The sequence below is a fragment of the Carassius auratus genome, unplaced genomic scaffold (genome assembly GCF_003368295.1).
Source record: "Carassius auratus strain Wakin unplaced genomic scaffold, ASM336829v1 scaf_tig00034732, whole genome shotgun sequence".
NCBI lineage: Eukaryota > Metazoa > Chordata > Actinopteri > Cypriniformes > Cyprinidae > Carassius > Carassius auratus.
The window spans coordinates 158,624-178,443 of NW_020526173.1; the positions used below are offsets into that span (position 1 = coordinate 158,624).

At 36.6% G+C, this 19,820-nt stretch overlaps 1 protein-coding gene across 3 annotated transcripts in view; it reads left to right on the plus strand.

The window, feature by feature from the left end:
- The first annotated feature begins 18,433 nt into the window (after positions 1-18,433).
- The window catches only part of sugt1 (SGT1 homolog, MIS12 kinetochore complex assembly cochaperone), a 102,410-nt gene continuing 101,023 nt past the window's right edge, over positions 18,434-19,820 (plus strand). Inside the window, exons 1-2 of one of the 3 annotated variants that reach the window (XM_026253657.1) lie at positions 18,434-18,572; positions 18,668-18,716. In XM_026253657.1, the coding sequence (XP_026109442.1) occupies positions 18,559-18,572; positions 18,668-18,716 (63 nt within the window). In that variant the 5' untranslated portion in view covers positions 18,434-18,558. The remainder of the gene's footprint in view (positions 18,573-18,667; positions 18,717-19,820) is intronic. The other 2 variants (XM_026253660.1, XM_026253658.1) reach the window with 2 other exon arrangements.

Here is a 19,820-nt window from a genome sequence, read left to right on the forward strand (position 1 = left end):
GTACGTATCCAGATGGTGGATCAGCACCTAGAAAGGACCTCTACTGCCCTGAAAGACAGCGGAGACCAGGACAACTAGAGCCCCAGATGCAGATCCCCTGTAAAGACCTTGTCTCAGAGGACCACCAGGACAAGTCCACAGGAAACAGATGATTCTTCTGCACAATCTGACTTTGCTGCAGCCTGGAATTGAACTACTGATTTCGTCTGGTCAGAGGAGAACTGGCCCCCCAACTGAGCCTGGTTTCTCCCAAGGTTTTTTTCTCCATTCTGTCACTGATGGAGTTTCGGTTCCTTGCCACTGTCGCCTCTGGCTTGCTTAGTTGGGGTCACTTCATCTACAGCGATATCATTGACTTGATTGCAAATGAATGCATAGACACTATTTAAACTGAACAGAGATTACATAAATGAATTCAATGATGAACTGCCTTTAACTATCATTTTGCTTTATTGAGACACTGTTTTCCAAATGAATGTTGTTCAGTTGCTTTGACGCAATGTATTTTGTTTAAAGCGCTATATAAATAAAGGTGACTTTGACTTTGACTTTAAAGGGTGGTAAAATTTACTCACATTAGCCAAAAATATAGCCAAATTTTCTGGAGGGAGATTTTCTTTTTTGGGTGAATTATCACTTTAGGGTGTTTTTTTGTTGTTGTTTTTTTTAGCCATAAATATATAAAATCTTCATGGTATTAAGCAGTAGACTACTTTATATTAATAGGTACAATCTTCCTTACACACAGATATACATTATTTTATTGAATGCTTAAAAAAAATAATTCCTCTTTACTTTCTGCTTTGAAATTGTTGCTACTTGAATACAGAAACGTAAATGTTACTTTTACTTTTACTTTTTTTTCTGAACTTAAATATGAATACTTATGTACCGGGTGGGCAATTTTTTTTTCTTGTGGTTGCTTGCACTTTTTGAGGAAAGTGAGTTGAACGAGTGGTTCATTCAGTTACTTAGCTTGATTTATTTTCTCTTCATATTGTTCGTTGTTTATGTCATTTTCATTGGTAACTTTTAACGCCAGAGGCCTCAGGGATAGTGTCAAAAGGAAAGCTCTTTTTTTGTTTGCTAAAAAACACAAGTCAGATTTTTGTTTTCTTCATGAATGTCATTCTACTAAAGATGATTACAAATGGTGTAAATCTCAGTGGGGTAATGATATTTGGAGTTCTCATGGCACTGAACGTTCAGCTGGAGTAAGCATTTTGAGTAATACATTTAATGGGGATATATTAGGTTCAGAGTAAGATAGTTTGGGCCACTTTCATTTATTAGTGATTTCACTTAACCAACAAATAATAATTCTGGGAAATATATATGGGTACAATACGTCTCAGGATAATAAATGTTTCTATGATAAGTTAGATGAGAAACTCACACAGTGGTCGAATAAATTCCCTAATGCTTTTTTCATACTAGGAGGAGACTTTAATGTATCATTAAATAATTATTTGGATAGATATCCACCAAAGTGGACTGATTGTCTTAGCCCGGCATTGTTAGGTTTAATGAATAATTTTGAATTGGTGGATATTTGGAGAGAAAGATACCCTTACAATGTGGAGTTTACCCACAAATCTCAAATTGATTATTGGCTCATATCAAAATGTATGTCCAATTTTGATTTAAATGTTGGCATTCAACATACCCCTTTGACTGACCATAAAACTATCTTTATTAATACCCCTTTGACGGCATATTATGCACCAGGTCATAGAAAATCCTCTTTGTGGAAACTAAACAGTTCACTCTTAGAATTACCAGATGTAATTGATAAAATTAAAGAATTTATTCCTCAATATTGGAAAGCAGCCAAAATTCTAAATTCTTTTTGTACTAATTGGGAGCTTCTAAAATTTGAAATTGGAGTTTACTTAAGAAACGTTGGAGCAGTCTTAGCTAAAAAGAGAAGAGTTCTTGAGGACAGCCTGATCATGAAATTATCTAAAACCCATAATTTAAGTTGTCTATCTTTGGAGGAGAAATCTGAACTTGCAGCTTTGCAAACTAAATCAGATTTATATTTATCAAAGGCTAGGGGTGCTTATATAAGGGCCAGGAAAAAATGGCTTGAAGAAGATGAACTCAATACTGCATATTTCTTTAAGCTTGAAAAACGAAATGTTACCCTTTCTACAGTTGAAAATTATCTGTTGATGGCAAAATTATAAAAGATCCAAAGGATATAGCCAATTTCAGTGCCAATTTTTATAAAATCTGTATAGTTCAAAATGAACAGAGCAGATGTCGAATTTGTTTCTGGACACAGTTAATAATGTTAAAGTTATTTCGGACAGTGAATGTGTTGTGATGGATTTTTAACTCATGAGGAAGTACAAAGTGCAATCAAGAGCTTGAAAAACAATAAATCCCCAGGATGTGATGGACTTACAGCTGAGCTGTACAAATTATTTGCTAATGAACTTTCTCCTTTTTTAACAAATGTTTTTAAAGAGAGTGTTGATAAAGAAGCTCTACCTCCTACGTTAACACAGGGTATCATCACACGAATTCCTAAACCAAAGAAAGATCTTACTAATCTGGACAATTGGCGGCCCATCACACTCCTTAACAATGATGATAAAATTTTTGCCATAATATTTGCTAAAAGACTTAAAGATTGTTTGGATAGCGTTATAAATGAGACTCAATCTGGATTTATGAGAGACCGGCACATAATGAATAACATTAGATTTGTTTTAGATTTATTTGATTATAGCAATTTGGTGGAACACATTAGTTTTATTCTTTTCCTGGATTTCTATCAAGCTTTTGACTCCGTAGAGCATCATTTTATTTTTAAGTCTGTACAAAAGTTTGGTTTTGTTGAGTATTTTTGCAGGGCTGTAAGAACTCTTTATTATAATTGTAATAGTACAATCAAATTAAAATACAGTACTTCTCCTAGATTTTATTTGTCACATGGTATTACACAAGGGTGTCCAATATCCCCTTATCTGTTTTTACTAGTTTCCCAGATATTTGCATCTTATGTTTCTACTAGTGGTCTTCGTGGTATATCTAGTGCTGACAAACATACTCATCAGTCAGCTGGCTGATGATACCACTTTTTTTGCAGGATGCTACTCAAGTTCCGTTAGCACTAGAATTTATCCAGCAATTCTCCAAAGCTTCAGGCTTAGTCTTGAACCTTTCAAAATGTGAACTCATGTCCATCAGAGAGTGTAATTTGTCACACATTTCTAATATTCAAATTAGAGATCAGGTATCATATTTAGGTATTATTATAACAAAAAATGAACTAGAAAGATGCTCTGTAAATTTTAATCCACTAATTGAGAGTACACAGAAAAAAACTTTATATATGGCTCCAGCGAGATCTGTCGTTAAAGGGAAGAATTTTACTAGTCAAAGCGGAGGGCTTGTCATGGTTAACATACGCTGCTCTTTCTTTGAGTGTTGACACCGCCGTTCTTAAAAAAATGATACCATGCTCCTCAACTTTGTATGAAAGTTTAAAACTCATTTTGTCAGAAAATCTGTACTTATGAACACTATTGAGAAGGGGGGGGGGGGGGGTTAAACTTTCTTGGCTTTACTACTTTAAACCACACCTTTAAAATAAACTCGATAAAAAACTTCATCAATAAGCCTGCATCTATCTGGAATTTGATCCCTAATGCTATTTTTTCCAAACTACGGGGTTTAAAATTCTTATTAACCTGTAATTATAGCATAATGAAAATCCCTGTTAAATTATCCTTTTTCATAGGCAAATGTTATTAGTTTGGTTATTAATTTGGTTATTATTATTCCAGTTATTAATTTGGAATAATAAGGATACTTTATAAACATAAATCTCTTTTCTTTGATAATTGGGTTAATAATGGAATTATTTTTGTATCTCAACTTTTCAATCAAAATGGTTCAATTTGTAATTATTCTGAGTTCTTGGTAAAGCATGGAATTCCTGTTACTCCAAAAGAGTTTGCCATCATGGCTGATGCAGTGCCACAAGGAGTAATCATGCTTTATAAAGGATTTTCTTTTCCATTTCTTTATCGCTCAGTGGATCTATGTAAGACATTTGTAGGTAAGCAATGCTTTTCTTCATCTAAATCCAAAAACAATAAGAAAAGTCGAGTCTTGTTTCAGGAGGAGTCTGTCTCTGTGCCTTATGTAATTTCTTATTGGAATGGTTTTGTAAGTGATATTCCATGGAAAAAAGTTTGGCCATTACCTCACAAATACCTGATAACTAACAAAACGAGAGAAATTAGCTTTAAATTAATTCATAGGTTTTACCCAGATAAGTGCTTTCTCAAAAGACTTAAGAATGACATTGATACCCTATGTTCTTTTTGCTCAGAGAAGCCTGAAACTACTTTACATTTATTTTGGAACTGCTCTTTCACAATGACATTTTGGTGTGACATTTGTGATTTTATCAAATGTTATGTGAATCCTAATGTAACATAATGACCCACATGGGGTAAGTAATCAAGCGCAAGGCGGTTGTACAACTTTACTCAACAGGCACATTTTTATTCAAATAATTCAACATATTAAAAAAAGGTGTAACAGATCGTCAATGGAAATACCCACAAAGGAAATAATAATAAATAAAAAGAAACAAAACAGAAAAGGAAATTAACCAACAAGTAGCCACGGGTTACCTATATCGTGAAGACAGAGTGGCATTCAAAATGCTCTCACCACAACAACGCTCACAGCAATCACACTGCAAACCTACAAAAAAGAAAGAAACACAAATAAAGTGACCAAACCACCACACAATCCCAGCCACCTCACCACCGCCATCCACACAGTGAGGATAACCCAGAAGCCATTGTTGGTTTGAAAAGAAATCTACAAAAAGAAAGAAAAACAAATTAATTAACAGTGGGTAATGCAAGTAGAACAAACCAGTCAACACCATAGAACCATCCTTTTATGGCCTAGGTTTTCCTTATACAATTATGATCCAACAAAAAAAACAATAAATAAACCAAAGAAAATTAAATCTAAAGTAAACGGTAACCGTGCATCCCTGTAAGGGGAAACACAGTTAATTGCAACAAAGAATTCTTTACAACAAACACATCAATAAAATAAAACATTCAAAATAACTGCTGCACATACTAGAAAACATTAAAAAGTTCCCTTCTAATTAAGCAATACCTCTAACATCCGTTATTTTGATGGACACTCAGGCAACAATCAGTCAGGCAATAATCCGGCCAAAACACTAAAAACAAAAGAAAATAAAATCATTAAAACAAATCCTAAAAACAAAATTATATAATCTATAAAAATTATAAAATTATAAAACTACTACCTCCTTAACGGTGTGTATCATATATTCAGCTCGTAATAACGCTAAGCCAGCATTTAACATAACTGCTCGCCTGCTACTCTTCTTCTGAGGTGATCAATCATCAATTGAAGTTTTAGATGTGCCGTGACATCCATTCATCCACCAGTAAATCAAGGACAGGAAGCGAGAGAGTGAACGAACCTCGCTACTTCCTTATATAGCACTAGGGGCTGATGGGACTTGTAGTGCCCCAACCATATCTCATTACAATCTACCCCCCTAGATTTAAATCGACGTCCCGTCGATTACATCAACACTACAACCAGGGACGGAACATTACATTCAAACCACTACTGGACAGCCTTGTCATAGGGAGAGCAAGCTGATGGTTTAGCTGGACTTCAGTAGTAGAGGCTGACCGAGGGAGACGATATGGATTCGAATGACATCCAGCTTTTGCTCTCCTTGTACGCCTTACTACAGCTTCCTGTTGTTGAAGCTGATGGTCCTCTGCATAATCCACTACTGAAGTACAGAAGTTGGTATTATCTTCCTGTGGAAGTTGAGGCCTAATAACTTGGTCTTGGGCAGATGCATACTCAGGCGTTAAGGACACCGCTACCATGTCTTCATCTTGGTCTCTTGAAGTTTCCTGATGGTCAAATAGATCTAAAAGTCCAGGATCATTCAGGGGAGAATAAGCTGGTCGCAACTCACAACGGTGATTATGTCTAATATTACCACCTCCATCTGCAGGGGCAATAGCATACACCGCTCCATGTCCATCTGGGCACCGGACCACTTTATAGGGGGTTGGATCCCAGGCATCCTGGATCTTATTCCTGCCTTTTATGTTATGGGCTCTCTGATACACAACCTGGCCTTCGCTTAGTTGTTCGTGGCGTACCTTTAGGTCATTTAATCGAGCACTATGTTCAGTAGCACTTTGAAGGCGGGCTCGGGCCTTACAAAATATTCGTTCCAAATTGTCTTTATGGTCCACCACCCAGTCTACTTCACTCTGGACATGGTTATCCAATCCCAAAAGAAAATCAACAGGTAAATGGGGCTCTTGTCCAAACATGAGGACATAAGGAGAAAACCCAGTAGACTGGTGATCTGTGGTATTGTAAGCATATACTACCTGGGCAAGATGGTCTGGCCAATGACGTTTTTCCTCTGGAGGCAAAGTACGCAGCAAGTCGTGCATTGTTCTATTAAAACGTTCACATTGACCATTCCCTTGTGGTCGGTAGGGCGTGGTGCGAGTTTTTGAAAATCCATACAGCCTACATAATTCTTGGATCAGCCTACTTTCAAAACACCGGCCCTGATCTTAATGAATTTGTCTTGGAACTCCAAACAAGTAGAACCAATGTTCCACTAAAACACGTGCCACTGTTGATGCCGTTTGGTCTTTAGTTGGGATGGCTTGTGTAAATTTTGAAAATACATCAGTCATAACCAGTACATTTTCAAGTCCATTTGATGCAGGTTCAAGCAATGTGAAATCAATGGCCAGAATATCTAACGGCCTATCTGCCATCAGGTGCCCCATAAAACTTCGTTTGGGGTCAGTTTCTTGCAGAACACTAAGATTTTCTCTAGGCTGTAGAGGGAGAGCAGAAATTTGACTTATGACTACATGTTGACTATCATGACCATACTGATACAGTTCCTTTGGTAAAACAGTAGTCATAGCCAATTCAGCTACAGATGCAGCATTTTTTTCTAGACAGAGCATCAGCATTAACATTAGAACGTCCAGGTTTATACCTAATTTCCAAATCGAAATCCGCAAGCTGGTTAGCCCATGGTTGTTCCAACGCTCCCAATTTCGCGGTCCGCAAATGACTGAGTGGATTATTGTCTGTATACACCAGGCATTTCTGATCCAGCAAATACTCCCTAAACTTTTCTGAAACAGCCCATTTAAGAGCCAAAAACTCCAACTTCATTGAACTATAATTCTGCATGTTGCGTTCAGATGGTCGCAGACCTCGACTTGCAAATGCGACTGGTCGACATTTGCCTTCATGTTCTTGAGATAAGACTGCACCCAAACCTTGATGGCTTGCATCAACATCCAAGATAAAGGGCTTACTGAAATCAACATAAGCAAGGACTGGAGCATTGGTTAAAGCGGTTTTAAGAGTCTGAAAAGCACTTTCACATGAGTCAGTCCATTTGGTCCCCAGCTTAATCTTTGGTCGTTTACTTTTCTGTCCCCTGATCAGTTCTGCCACTAATGTATTCAAGGGTCCAGCAATACATGAAAAGTTTTTAATGAACCGCCGATAGTAACTGGCAAAACGCAGAAAGGACCGAAGTTCTTGAAGACTTTGTGGACGATTCCACTTAGCTACACCAGATATTTTCTCTGGGTCTGTACAGACCCCTGTAGAAGAGACCACGTGCCCCAAATAACGTACATCTGGCTGAAAGAAGCAGCATTTACTGAGTTTTGTCTTCAAGTTCTGTTGTCTCAACCGATCCAACACCAGCTCAAGTCGCTGAAGATGTTGCTCAATGGTTGCTGAAAAGACAATCACATCATCCAAATAGAGCAATAAAGACTGAAAACTCTGATCCCCAAAAATTCGCTCCATTAACCTTTGAAAAGTACTTGGGGCATTGCACAACCCAAAAGGCATCCTATTAAATTCAAAGAGCCCAAATGGAGTGCAAAAGGCAGTCTTAGGACGATCTTCTTCAGCTACTGGCACCTGGTTATATCCACTAGCCAGATCTAAAGTCGAAAACCACTTTGCTCCAGTCAAGGCATCCAGTGACTCCTCTATCCTTGGTAAGGGATAGGCATCCTTACGAGTTCTGACACTGAGCTGGCGATAATCGACACACATTCTCAGAGAGCCATCCTTCTTCTGCACCAATACAATTGGCGAGGCATATGGGCTGCAGCTCTCCCTAATGACGTGACTGTCCAACAATTGTCTTATGTGTGCCTTCACAGCCTCAAACTGACTAGGAGGAATTCTACGATATTAGGATCACATGGGAAATCTCCCTTAAACACAATGTCTTGATCTGACTTCATGACAACCTCAGCACCAACCAAACTACCTAGTCTAATTCTTGGTGGCAAATATAAGGGTTCTGTGCCAACATTAACTACTGGTACATGCACTACCCCTTGTATACACTGCAACAGGGCAGGTGATATTAACAATCCAGCAGGCAGCCCCCCATCATTGAAATCCTGGGGTTCTAAAAAACCACTGTACAACTTTTTTAGGGCACAGCGCAGGTACTAACCTCATGGTGCCAGCTGGAATCTGGACAGGATGGCAAGACTGCACCTTCACATAACCAATGAATCCGGGACAAGGGGCACCATCTGCTCAGTGGCACTGTGACAGGGCATCTCTCCAGCCTAACTCTGCCTGCCTGACCTGTGGAGCTGAAAATAGTAATGGGGCGTGTTTTTCAAACAGATCATTATAACACTGTCCAATCACGTTCATACCTTAAAGGCCAGGGGTGAGTTCTTTCCTCTGATGGAACAAAGTATCAACAGGATCTTTTACAACCAAAATACCTTGCCCTAAAAGAGTTTGCCCCAGCACAGTCACATCGGTTTCAAAATATCCCACATATGGAATCTCAAGACCATTAGCTGCTTTTAATTGAAGCCAACTACATTTTTTAAGTGCATCTACTCCCATTTGTCGGAAATGCTTCTCAAAAAATGACTCAGTTATAGTGGTCACCATTGACCCTGTATCTAATAAACATGAAATCTCCACCCCCCCCCCCCCTCTGCACAATTACAAGCGGACATTTGCCCACAAGACGCTGTAAGATAGTAGGGCAAACAGGTGATGGTGAGGCTTCACTAGCTCCTTCTACAACCTGGCTCAAAACTGCCGGTGCTACACTGTCAGGCTCCCCTACAGAAGTCTCATTTACGTTCACCTGAGGGGATCTAGAGTTTGACTCAATGGGCCATGGTTGTCGACAATATCTGGCTATATGCCCCACTCGATTACAGCGAAGGCACCGTCTTGAGTTATTTTGCCTAGTTGTGTTTAAGGGTTCATTCTTTTGAGACATAAAGCTATCAAAGCGCTGGGTAAGTTCACTTATTTGTGTTTGTTGCAGTCTCAACATCTCTTTAACATCTTTTAACTCTGTAGACTCCTGAAATCTGACCTTAGGTTCAAACTCAACTACCCTGCCTTGAGTAACGTTACACCATGGCTGAACATATGAAGCAACTGCTTCCCTATTTCCCTCTTCCACCCACCTAAGGGCTTCACTTCGAACCTCTAGTAGAGTAGAAGTTGGCTTATCCCTTACCAATCACTTTAATTCACGCTTCAGCATCACATCTCGAACATGTTCGACAAACTGATCACGAAGCAAAATTCAGTAAATGATTCACCTTCTTTTTGTTTTCGTTCATAAAACCTCTGTTGCAATTGCACAAATGTCTGTCTCCCCCCATACAAGTCTCTTAAAATATCAAAAACAGACTCTGGAGTTTCTCTAGCAGCTGGTGTGCGGAGTTTTATCTCCATTATGGCTTCCCCCCCAGGTGGTCAAGCAAAAACACCACCTTTTCTTTATCAGACCAACCCCTGCCCTCAATACACACCTCAGCCTCCTCAATCCAGTCTTCAATACTCAAAGTAGTGTCCATGTTCCCGTAAAAACGTGGGCATTTCCTCTCCCGAGGGACATAAAGTACCCTGCTAAAAGACACTGGAGATGAAGTATTGGCATTAGACACAGAAGAGTGCGGTTGGTTAGGAAGGTTACTACTAGGTGGGGGACGTTCTCTCGTCAGCTGTTCGTTTTGTGCCTGCAGGTTCCGTATTTGCTCCCGCAAGTCTATTATTTCTTGTTCCATATCTGTTGACAAATTAATTTAGAAGACAGTTCAGTCAGAATGGTGAAATCCAAGTCCCCTGAAGTGTAGTCTAATATCTGCTAACAAATTATGTTAGGAGACAGTTCAAAACAAAAGGTGAAAAGGTCCCACGAAGACTGTGATGCCCCTCTTCATGCACAATTACTGTTTACTTAACTGACAATTGAAAATAAATTGCATACATAAAAAAAATAACACATCACAACCACCTTCGCCAGAGAAAACAGGACCCTGCCGACTACGCCACTTGTAACATAATGACCCACATGGGGTAAGTAATCAAGCGCAAGGCGGTTGTACAGCTTTACTCAACAGGCACATTTTTATTCAAATAATTCAACATATTAAAAAAAGAGGTGTAACAGATCGTCAATGCAAATACCCACAAAGGAAATAATAATAAAAAGAAACAAAACAGAAAAGGAAATTAACCAACAGGTAGCCACGGGTTACCTATATCGTGAAGACAGAGTGGCATTCAAAATGCTCTCACCACCACACGATCCCAGCCACCTCACCACCGCCATCCACACAGTGAGGATAACCCAGAAGCCATTGTTGGTTTGAAAAGAAATATACAAAAAGAAAGAAAAACAAATTAATTAACAGTGGGTAATGCAAGTAGAACAAACCAGTCAACACCATAGAACCATCCTTTTATGGCCTAGGTTTTCCTTATACAATTATGATCAAACATCGAATAAAAATACAAAAACAATAAATAAACCAAAGAAAATTAAATCTAAAGTAAACGGTAACCGTGCATCCCTGTGAGGGGAAACAAAGTTAATTGCAACAAAGAATTCTTTACAACAAACACATCAATAAAATAAAACATTCAAAATAATTGCTGCACATACTAGAAAACATTAAAAAGTTCCCTTCTAATTAAGCAATACCTTTAACATCCGTTATTTTGATGGACACTCAGGCAACAATCAGTCAGGCAATAATCCGGCCAAAACACTAAAAACAAAATAAAATAAAATCATTAAAACAAATCCTAAAAACAATTTTATAAAATTATAAAACTACTACCTCCTTAACGGTGTGTATCATATATTCAGCTCGTAATAACACTGCGCCAGCATTTAACATAACTGCTCGCCTGCTACTCTTCTTCTGAGGTGATCAATCATCAATCAAAGTTTTAGATGTGCCGTGACATCCATTCATCCACCAGTCAATCAAGGACAGGAAGCGAGAGAGTGAACGAACCTCGCTACTTCCAGATTCGGCGGGCAAGATGGCGGCGATGGCGGTAACTTACTAGACGTCTCCTAATAAAATTCAGACTCCAAACTTAACAAACACTTAAGAGAACCTGAAATGCACTAAACCAACTCAGCAAAATACCAACTAAAGACCCGACATACTTTAAAACTGTGTCAATTTGATTAACCACGAAAGAAAGAACTTCAGAGAAAAACTGCTCGGTGAGTTGCAAGCTAGCAAATGCCTCAAACAAAACCTGCAAAAGAGAAAATGAGTCACCAACTAAAAAAGCCTGAACTAAAGAAAGAAAAGAAAGTTGTCCACACATCGCTTGGCGACCATAACTACCTGGGATGTGCTGAAGAGGAAGAAGTGAATCTTGTCTCTCTTCCTGATACCCCGCTAAAAAGCCCAGCACCCAAGAAACTTAACAGCGGGCAAACAGAGCCATCAATGTACGAGTTACAGATGACCATCTTGAAGACTGTAAACGATAGAGCCGATGAACTGGCAGGTCTGATAAGCAGCAACGCAGCAGATATAAAAGAGCTCAAAGTTTCTGTCGAGTTTGCACACGAAGAAATCAACGACATAAAATCAGAAAATGCTGCGCTTAAGAAGCAATGTGAAAAGAACCAGATGGAGATATCGTCACTGAAAGAGCGTGTAACTGACGCCGAACGCTACAAGCGAAGATGGTGCCTGCGACTTTACGGGTTACCTGAGCAAGATAATGAGAACGTCAAACAGAGAGTGGCAGAGATCTGTCAGAAAATTTCTCCAGAAATGGGGGCCAGAGCAGCTGAGGGAATTGACATCGCACACAGGCTGGGAAGACGAGCAGAAGGCAAAACCCGCGGTGTCATCATCCTCTTCACTTTTCGCTCAGTGAGAGATGAGATCTGGAGAGCTGCCAAAAACAACGATTATCTACGTGAGAAAAAGCTACGTCTTGGGGAAGACTTGACTAAAGAAGACGAGAAGAGAGCTGCGCTGTGGCCAGTTATTGAAAGAGCATGCAAGAACGGGAGCAAGGCACACTTATAGGTGTTAAAGGTTACATAGATGGTAAGGAGATTCGACATGTGTCTGAAAGCTAAATCCTAACTGCCGTTTATGATGATGCTTTTGCTCTCTTACCCCCATATCTCACCCGCACTGATGAACAAGAGATATTTGGGAATAAAAGAACTAGGCTATATTAATGCAAGTTGGCAGAATTCATTCTTGTTCTAATTGTTATTTTTGACTGTGTTCACTTTGATAGAAATGAATGTCCTAAATGTTACTTAACACTTAACGTTCATACGGTTAATATGTGATGAACAATTTTTCAAAACTGTTAATATACTGTATTGTTATTATTTTGCTATGTCCAAATGTAAAATACATACTCAATACAGGAGTCATTTTATAGGGTTGGCGTCTTTGAGATAATATTGTGATAGTTTTATATATAAGTTTTTTTTCTGGATTTAATTTTGGTATCTGTTAACAATATTGTAAAAAGAAAAGCGTTTTTCTTATTTTGTAAGGAGGCAAAGGCAGATTTTGTATTTCTTCAAGAGAGTCATTCTTGCCCAGAGGATGAAACATTTTGGAAAAAGCAATGAGGGAAGGAAAGTTGGTTTTCTCCTGGGTCTAATAGATCTGCATGAGTTACTATTCTAAAGGACAAATTCAATGGAAAGGTTTTGGACAAAAGAATTGATGATAAAGGACACTATATTTTTGATCTTGGAAATACAAACCAATTTTGTTTTACTAGGGAACATTTATGGATATAACACTGACTTAATAAGCTGTCACTTATTAGAGGAGGTTGAAAATATTATTAATTCCCTCACCTACAAATACCCTTCAGCCAAGGTTATTTTGGGAGGGGACTTTAATATGGCATGGTCTCAGGACCTGGATAGACACCCTTCTAGAGCTAGAGATAGAGAAAACTGTCTTACCAAATTTTGTACAAGATTAAACTTAGTAGACATATGGAGACACCGCAATCCAACAGAGAGGCAATATACATGGAACAACAATGATCTGTCACGCTGCTCTCGAATCGACTTTTGGCTGATCTCTAATGAAATAGAGAAACAAGTCACAGAAGTTAAAATTTGTCCTACTATAATGACAGATCATAGAACAATTTTTCTCAAATTAAATTGGTTACAACAAAATAAAATAAACAAATTCATTTATTGGAAATTTAACAATGCTTTGTTAAATAATAAAAACTTTACAGAATCTATAAAAAAACTTATAAAACAACATTGGGAACTAGCAGTCTCTGTAGATGAATATGGGAAACAATGGGAATTGCTAAAATATGAGATCAAAAAATATGCCATTAGTTTCAGCAAGGACTTAACTAAAAGAAAAAGAGCAAGAATATAATTTTTAATCAAAGGTATCTCAGACATCATTCTGAATTCAACAGATAATGAACAATCTTTGCAGTTAGACTGCTTTCAAACAGAATTGGATGAAATGTATAAGGAAAAAGCTAAAGGGGCATTTATACGATCAAGACTAAAATGGTTTGAAGAAGGAGAGAAAAACAGCAAATATTTTTTTGGCATTGAAAAAAGAAATATGGAAAGAAGTTTGTTAACTAAACTAAAAGTAGGAAGTTCCATAACAGAAGATTATAATACTATATCCAAGTTTGTGTCCGTATATTATGCTAATCTTCACAAGATGGACATATGTACTGAGTCATCTGTCATTTTTAATTCACTTGTAGATGTCAAGAAAGCAAGCACCACCTTCAGAGAGGAATGTGATGAATTGTTATCTATCGAGGAAATAAAATGGGGAATAAAACATCTTAAACTCAACAAATCACCTGGAAATGATGGCCTTATCCCCTAAAAAACAGCAGCCAATCTGAAATATGTAATATCCCGCTCAAAAACACTATAACTTATCTTGGTATTAAAATATCGAGAAATCGTAGAGAAACTCTGGACCTAAATATGCTCCCGGTGACTCAGACCATCAAAACCAAATTTAATTGTTGGTCTGCCAGAGATCTATCCATATATGGCAGAGTTCTGTTAAGTAAGGCAGAAGGAATGTCAAGAGCAGCTTATATTTTCTCATCTCTAGATGTTCCAAAATCCACTTGTTCCCAATTAGATAAAATTCTCTTCAAATTTAAATGGAAGAATAAGCCTGACAAGGTTAAAAGGTCTGTTCTTTCAAACCCTCTGGCTGAAGGTGTTCTGAATGTACTGACATTTACTTCATTTAACCAAATTATAAAAATCAACTGGGTTAAAAGATTCCTCAAGTGTCCAAACAGTATGTGGAATATTATTCCAAACAGCTTATTTGAAACTATTGGTGGTCTTAACTTTCTATTGATATATCCTTTTTCGGTAGGAAAACTCCCTGTGAAATTAAGCAATTTTCATAAACAAACCTTGTTATGTTGGAATCTTATCTTTAAACACAATTTCTCCCCTCACAACTGTATTCTTTAGAACAATGCATATATACTTCACAAAAATAAAACACTCTTTCTGAATAATTGGTTTATAAGTAATCTGTATACAGTAAACAATCTGCTAAATACAAAAAATGAATTTTATTCTTGTGAGCACTTCATGGAAAAATATGGTATTGATACATCTCAAGAAGAATTTAAAATGGTGATTAAATCTATTCCTGTTAGTATTGTTTCTTTAGCGGAGAGCATACAGACAGATACTTCTCTATCTGTAACAGTCGATTCTCCTACTATTTCTGGCATTCCACTCACAGATAATAGATCTGAAAAACATACTTGATCTTGCCAGTACTCCTATATGTAAACACAGATGGACTTTACTGGACAAGAAATTATGGAACATAATCTTCCTGCTACCCTATATTGTTGTAAATAAAATCAAAGAAGTTTTATTCAAAATTGTTCACAGATATTACCCTTCAAAAGCAAACATCTGTATTTTTTTCCAACTGTGTGTAACTTTTGTACATTCTGTGGCTGTGAAGGAGAAACCATTGAGCATGTTTTTGTTGATTGTCCCATTGCAGCTTCCTTTTGGTCCCATTTACAAAGATTTATTTCCCAAAAGATAAAAAAGAATATTTCTCTAAGTAAATTTGAAATACTTTTTATAGTCACTGAGCCAAATTTATCAGCCAATGAAAAATATGTAATTAACTTAATTATTATTTTAGCTAAATATTATCTGCACAAAATGATTTGGCAAGGAAGCAAATCCTCCTTTTACAATTTCAGAATTACAGACCTTTTTTTACAGAAATTTTTAAAAAAAGAACAACAAATTAAACAAAATAATCAAATTATTTCATTATTTTAACTTTAATGCAGACCCCTAAGTGTTTTTCAATTGTGTGTTTTTTATTTTTTTTATTTTTTTTATTTTATTTCAGATATTTTCCTGTCTTTTATTTTTTTCTTGTTAAGATCAGATTTATGAAGATGTATATTGATTCAACTTGGTTTACGTCTTAAAATTGTATTTTGACAAAATGTTAAAAAAAAAATTTGCTACTTCGTTATATAGCACTAGGGGCTGATGGGACTTGTAGTGCCCCGACCATGTCTAATTACACTAACTTTGAATTAACATATAGAAATGTCATTTTTGGTTTTCATGAAGGTTAAAAGAAAAGTGATATTTATTTTATAAACCTTATTTTTCTGTTAGCTAAATTTTACATTCACAAATGCACATTTTCTAAATGCAATCCTCTTTTTTTTTTAGATTTAAGCATGAAATGAAGATGTACTTTGAGTCTATTGAGTTATCTAAATACTTAAAAGCTATGAGAACAGTGGCTGTGTTTAAGGATTTGGCACTTAATCTGGACAGAAAGACTGAAGGAACTTAGTCTGGACTGAGGGTCTCTGGAGTATTTTTGAGTGTTTTGCTGTTATCTTCTACACGCATTTAATAATAATAAAACATTTTTTAGGATTGCCCATTTTGTCAGTGCTCCTCTCGTACCGTTGCTGAGCGACAGAGCGCTAATCGGGAACCTCTGGGAGCGGAATTAGGAAATCCAGCAAAGGCGGAGCATCTCACGCAATTCGTGCACTTCAGAGACCTGCCTTCGTAGTTTGTACACTCAACTTTGGGACACAGCTATGATGTCTATGAATAAAACCATACTTGACATATAAAACGGTTAATAATCACGGTTCTCGCTACACTGTAAAAAATGTGGAGTAGGAATTACTTGAAAAAAGCTTGCTACGTTTTTGCACTCAGAAAATTCTAGTAAATTTACAAAAGCCTAAACATAATTATTAGTAGGTTTAATTGGACATTTTTAAGTTAAGTTTACTTGGAAATTCCCAGTTAATTTTGTTGACTCTTTGTTTGTAAATTTTACATTGTGTAGCCTAATGCTTATTACTGAAAAAAGTGTAAAAATTTACTACTTTAACATATTTTGCACTCATATATTTTAAGTAAAACTCAACCATTGAATTTATTAAAATCTGTGAGTTTATGCAATTTACTTTAACAACTTTAACACTGGTAAATCACTGTGCTATTAAGCATTTGGTTCACTTGCAAACATGCAAGTAAGCATGTAGACAGGCTGTTATCATTTTAAGATAATATGCCCACTCAATAAAATTAATAACCACCTGAATACAGAGACCTCAATACTTGGTACACCACACACATTGACGGTAATAATCAGTGAATAGTGTTTGAGTATCAATGGGTCATTTTGAATAGAAAATAAACTCCAGGTGTCACAAAACAGTATGTTACTAAAACAAACAGCAACTAAAATAAACAACTAACAACAAAAACAACCATAAAACAGTGTACATTTTTAATTATTCATGCTCCATTGCTTGATGGGAAATATGGGATCATAACTTTGATATTTACTTAAATAATCCTTGTTAACATAACAAAAGGTTCCAACAAGTAAAATATACTATAAGTTTTAACTTTCATTTCTGCCTAGGCAGTTCCATTTGAATTTACTTATGTATTTAAGTAAAATAAATAAAAATGAAACCTCAAGTAGCTTATTAAATTAAAAATGATATTTTTAAGTAAAAAGACAAAATAATAGCCTATTTGTTTGTAAAATGTACTTAACTGATGCTATCTTTATTTACAAGTTCAAAAAAATCATTTTTTACAGTGTATCTTCTTCTTTTCATATTTAACGGTTGGTGGCATCCAGCTAATTGGTTTTACAGCCCCTTTCTGCTCCGGGGTATGGGTCAGATAACAGGTTATCTATTCTATTTTCCTACTAAAAAGTACACATCACTCAAATTGTCTACTCACATTAACATCCACACACGCATCATGCGTCAAATCCTACCTAAAACACCTGCCTCCCTTAAAAAAGTAATCACTATTCTACTCTGTGCCCTATTTACTGTGTTATTAACCCTTGCAATGTGATCTCCTGCACCCCAATCTCCCTTAGTTTATTCTTCATTACCTGCTTCTGTTTCATATCTCTTCTTAACTCCCCCACGATTAGTGGTGTTTAAAGAGGAATTTGTAATGTATTTGGAGACGTTAAAAAGAATGAAAAGTCCCAAAGCAAAACTTTTGTAAACTTCCTCAGTGTCCTTTATTTATTTTATCTTACATTTATTTAGTTTTATAATGTACAGGGTGTGAACGAAAATTTAGTGTAATCTCAGTGAGTATTTGTAAATCTCCCAATAATGTATGCCTTTCTGTGTTAATGTTCAAAGCATTAAAAAAAAAATTGTTTGTTTTTTAGTTTTTTAATAAACCTTTATTAAACAACAAGGCGTTACAGAATGTAATTGAATAATTAAAAAAAAAAAAATAATAAATAAACGTGACGATTGAGCATTTTGGACTTCCGTTGACGCAACTGGCTCTGACAAGGGTCCTCCTTGCTTTTTACTCCCTCCAATGTTTCACTATACTAACTGTGCTATATTATACTATATTGTAAAAAATGAATAAATTAATAAATAAATAATAACTAAACAAACTGTTTTGACCACGAATTCTTGTGCACTGTGTATTTTGTCAGGTCTTTTCCCATAGTTCTCAATTCCGGAAGTAGATTGAAAGACCTACGTGTTTACTTCCTTTAGCGTTTCTATTTCCTTCAGAACTTTCTAGAGCTTCAAAAGGAAAGTACGGAGAGCGGACCCATGGCAACCAGCGGGTTGGTATTTTAGTTTTTTTTTTAGTAAAAAACGTTCTTTTTTTGTATATGTATGTATGTGTATGTATGTATGTTTACATATAATTTCATTGCAGGCGTTTTTCTGACAGTTTCATAGACGAGGATCCACAGAGAGCCCTTGAGGTAAGTGTTTACTTGTATTAACTTCTATATAACGTTACTTCAATTACCTTCTATTTGCTTCAATTGTTCCACTTAGCGCAGTTTACACATATGAATTTAAACATGTTTAACGTTACCTACCTGACGTGTTTAGAATTCAAACGTGATATCTCGCGATGGGCAGCTCTAGGCGATTAAACGGGCTAATGTTAGTCTGCAGTTTAATTTTTAATTGTTGAAATAACGTTACAATCATGCTGTACTTTTTACAAATAATTTTATATTGTAACACATTAACCCTCTGGAGTCTAAGGGTATTTTTGGGGCCTGGAGAAGTTTTGTCATGCCCTGACATTTGTGCTATTTTCATTTTCTTATAAATATCTAAATGGGTAAAGTCTAATCTCACTGTAATCAGCACAAACTGGGCTATAATAATATGTGAGCAGCATGTATGTACATGATTGTGTTTATGAGAAAAAAAAACTGTCATGTGTGGCTAGTGAAAAACTAAAAATGTTAAATCGCTTGTATAAGGCCATAAAACACATACAGAACATTGGTTCCCGGGACTTTTGAGAACTGGAGCTTGTAGCCTAGAATTTCTCTTTCTAAATTATGTGAGATCATCTTGTTTACTCACTCACAGAAAACAATATATTGATTGAAATTTTCTAAGACACTTTTTGTTGGTAAAAGTCATATGTGAGTAGACGTTAACTATCATGAATATCATTGTGATTTACACCTGAGAAGACAAAGGCCTGGGAAGTTGTGGCCTAATGGTTAGAGAGTCGGACTCCCAATTGTAAGGTTGTGAGTTCGAGTCCTGGGTCGGCAGGAATTGTGGGTGGGGGGAGTACATGTACAGTGTTTTCTCCACCCTCAATACCACGACTTAGGTGCCCTTGAGCAAGGCACCGAATCCCCAACTTTTTTGGGCGTTATCAGGAGAAAATGACTCATAACGCGTTAATCAACTCTAGAGGGTTAGATCCATTAAACAGATAATACATACAGTTCTTACGAAACTAGGATCTTTCTGTGCGACCTTTACTATTCACATATTAGAATTACTGATCTATATAAGTTACCTTTATAGCAAGAATGTGTTGAGATATATAT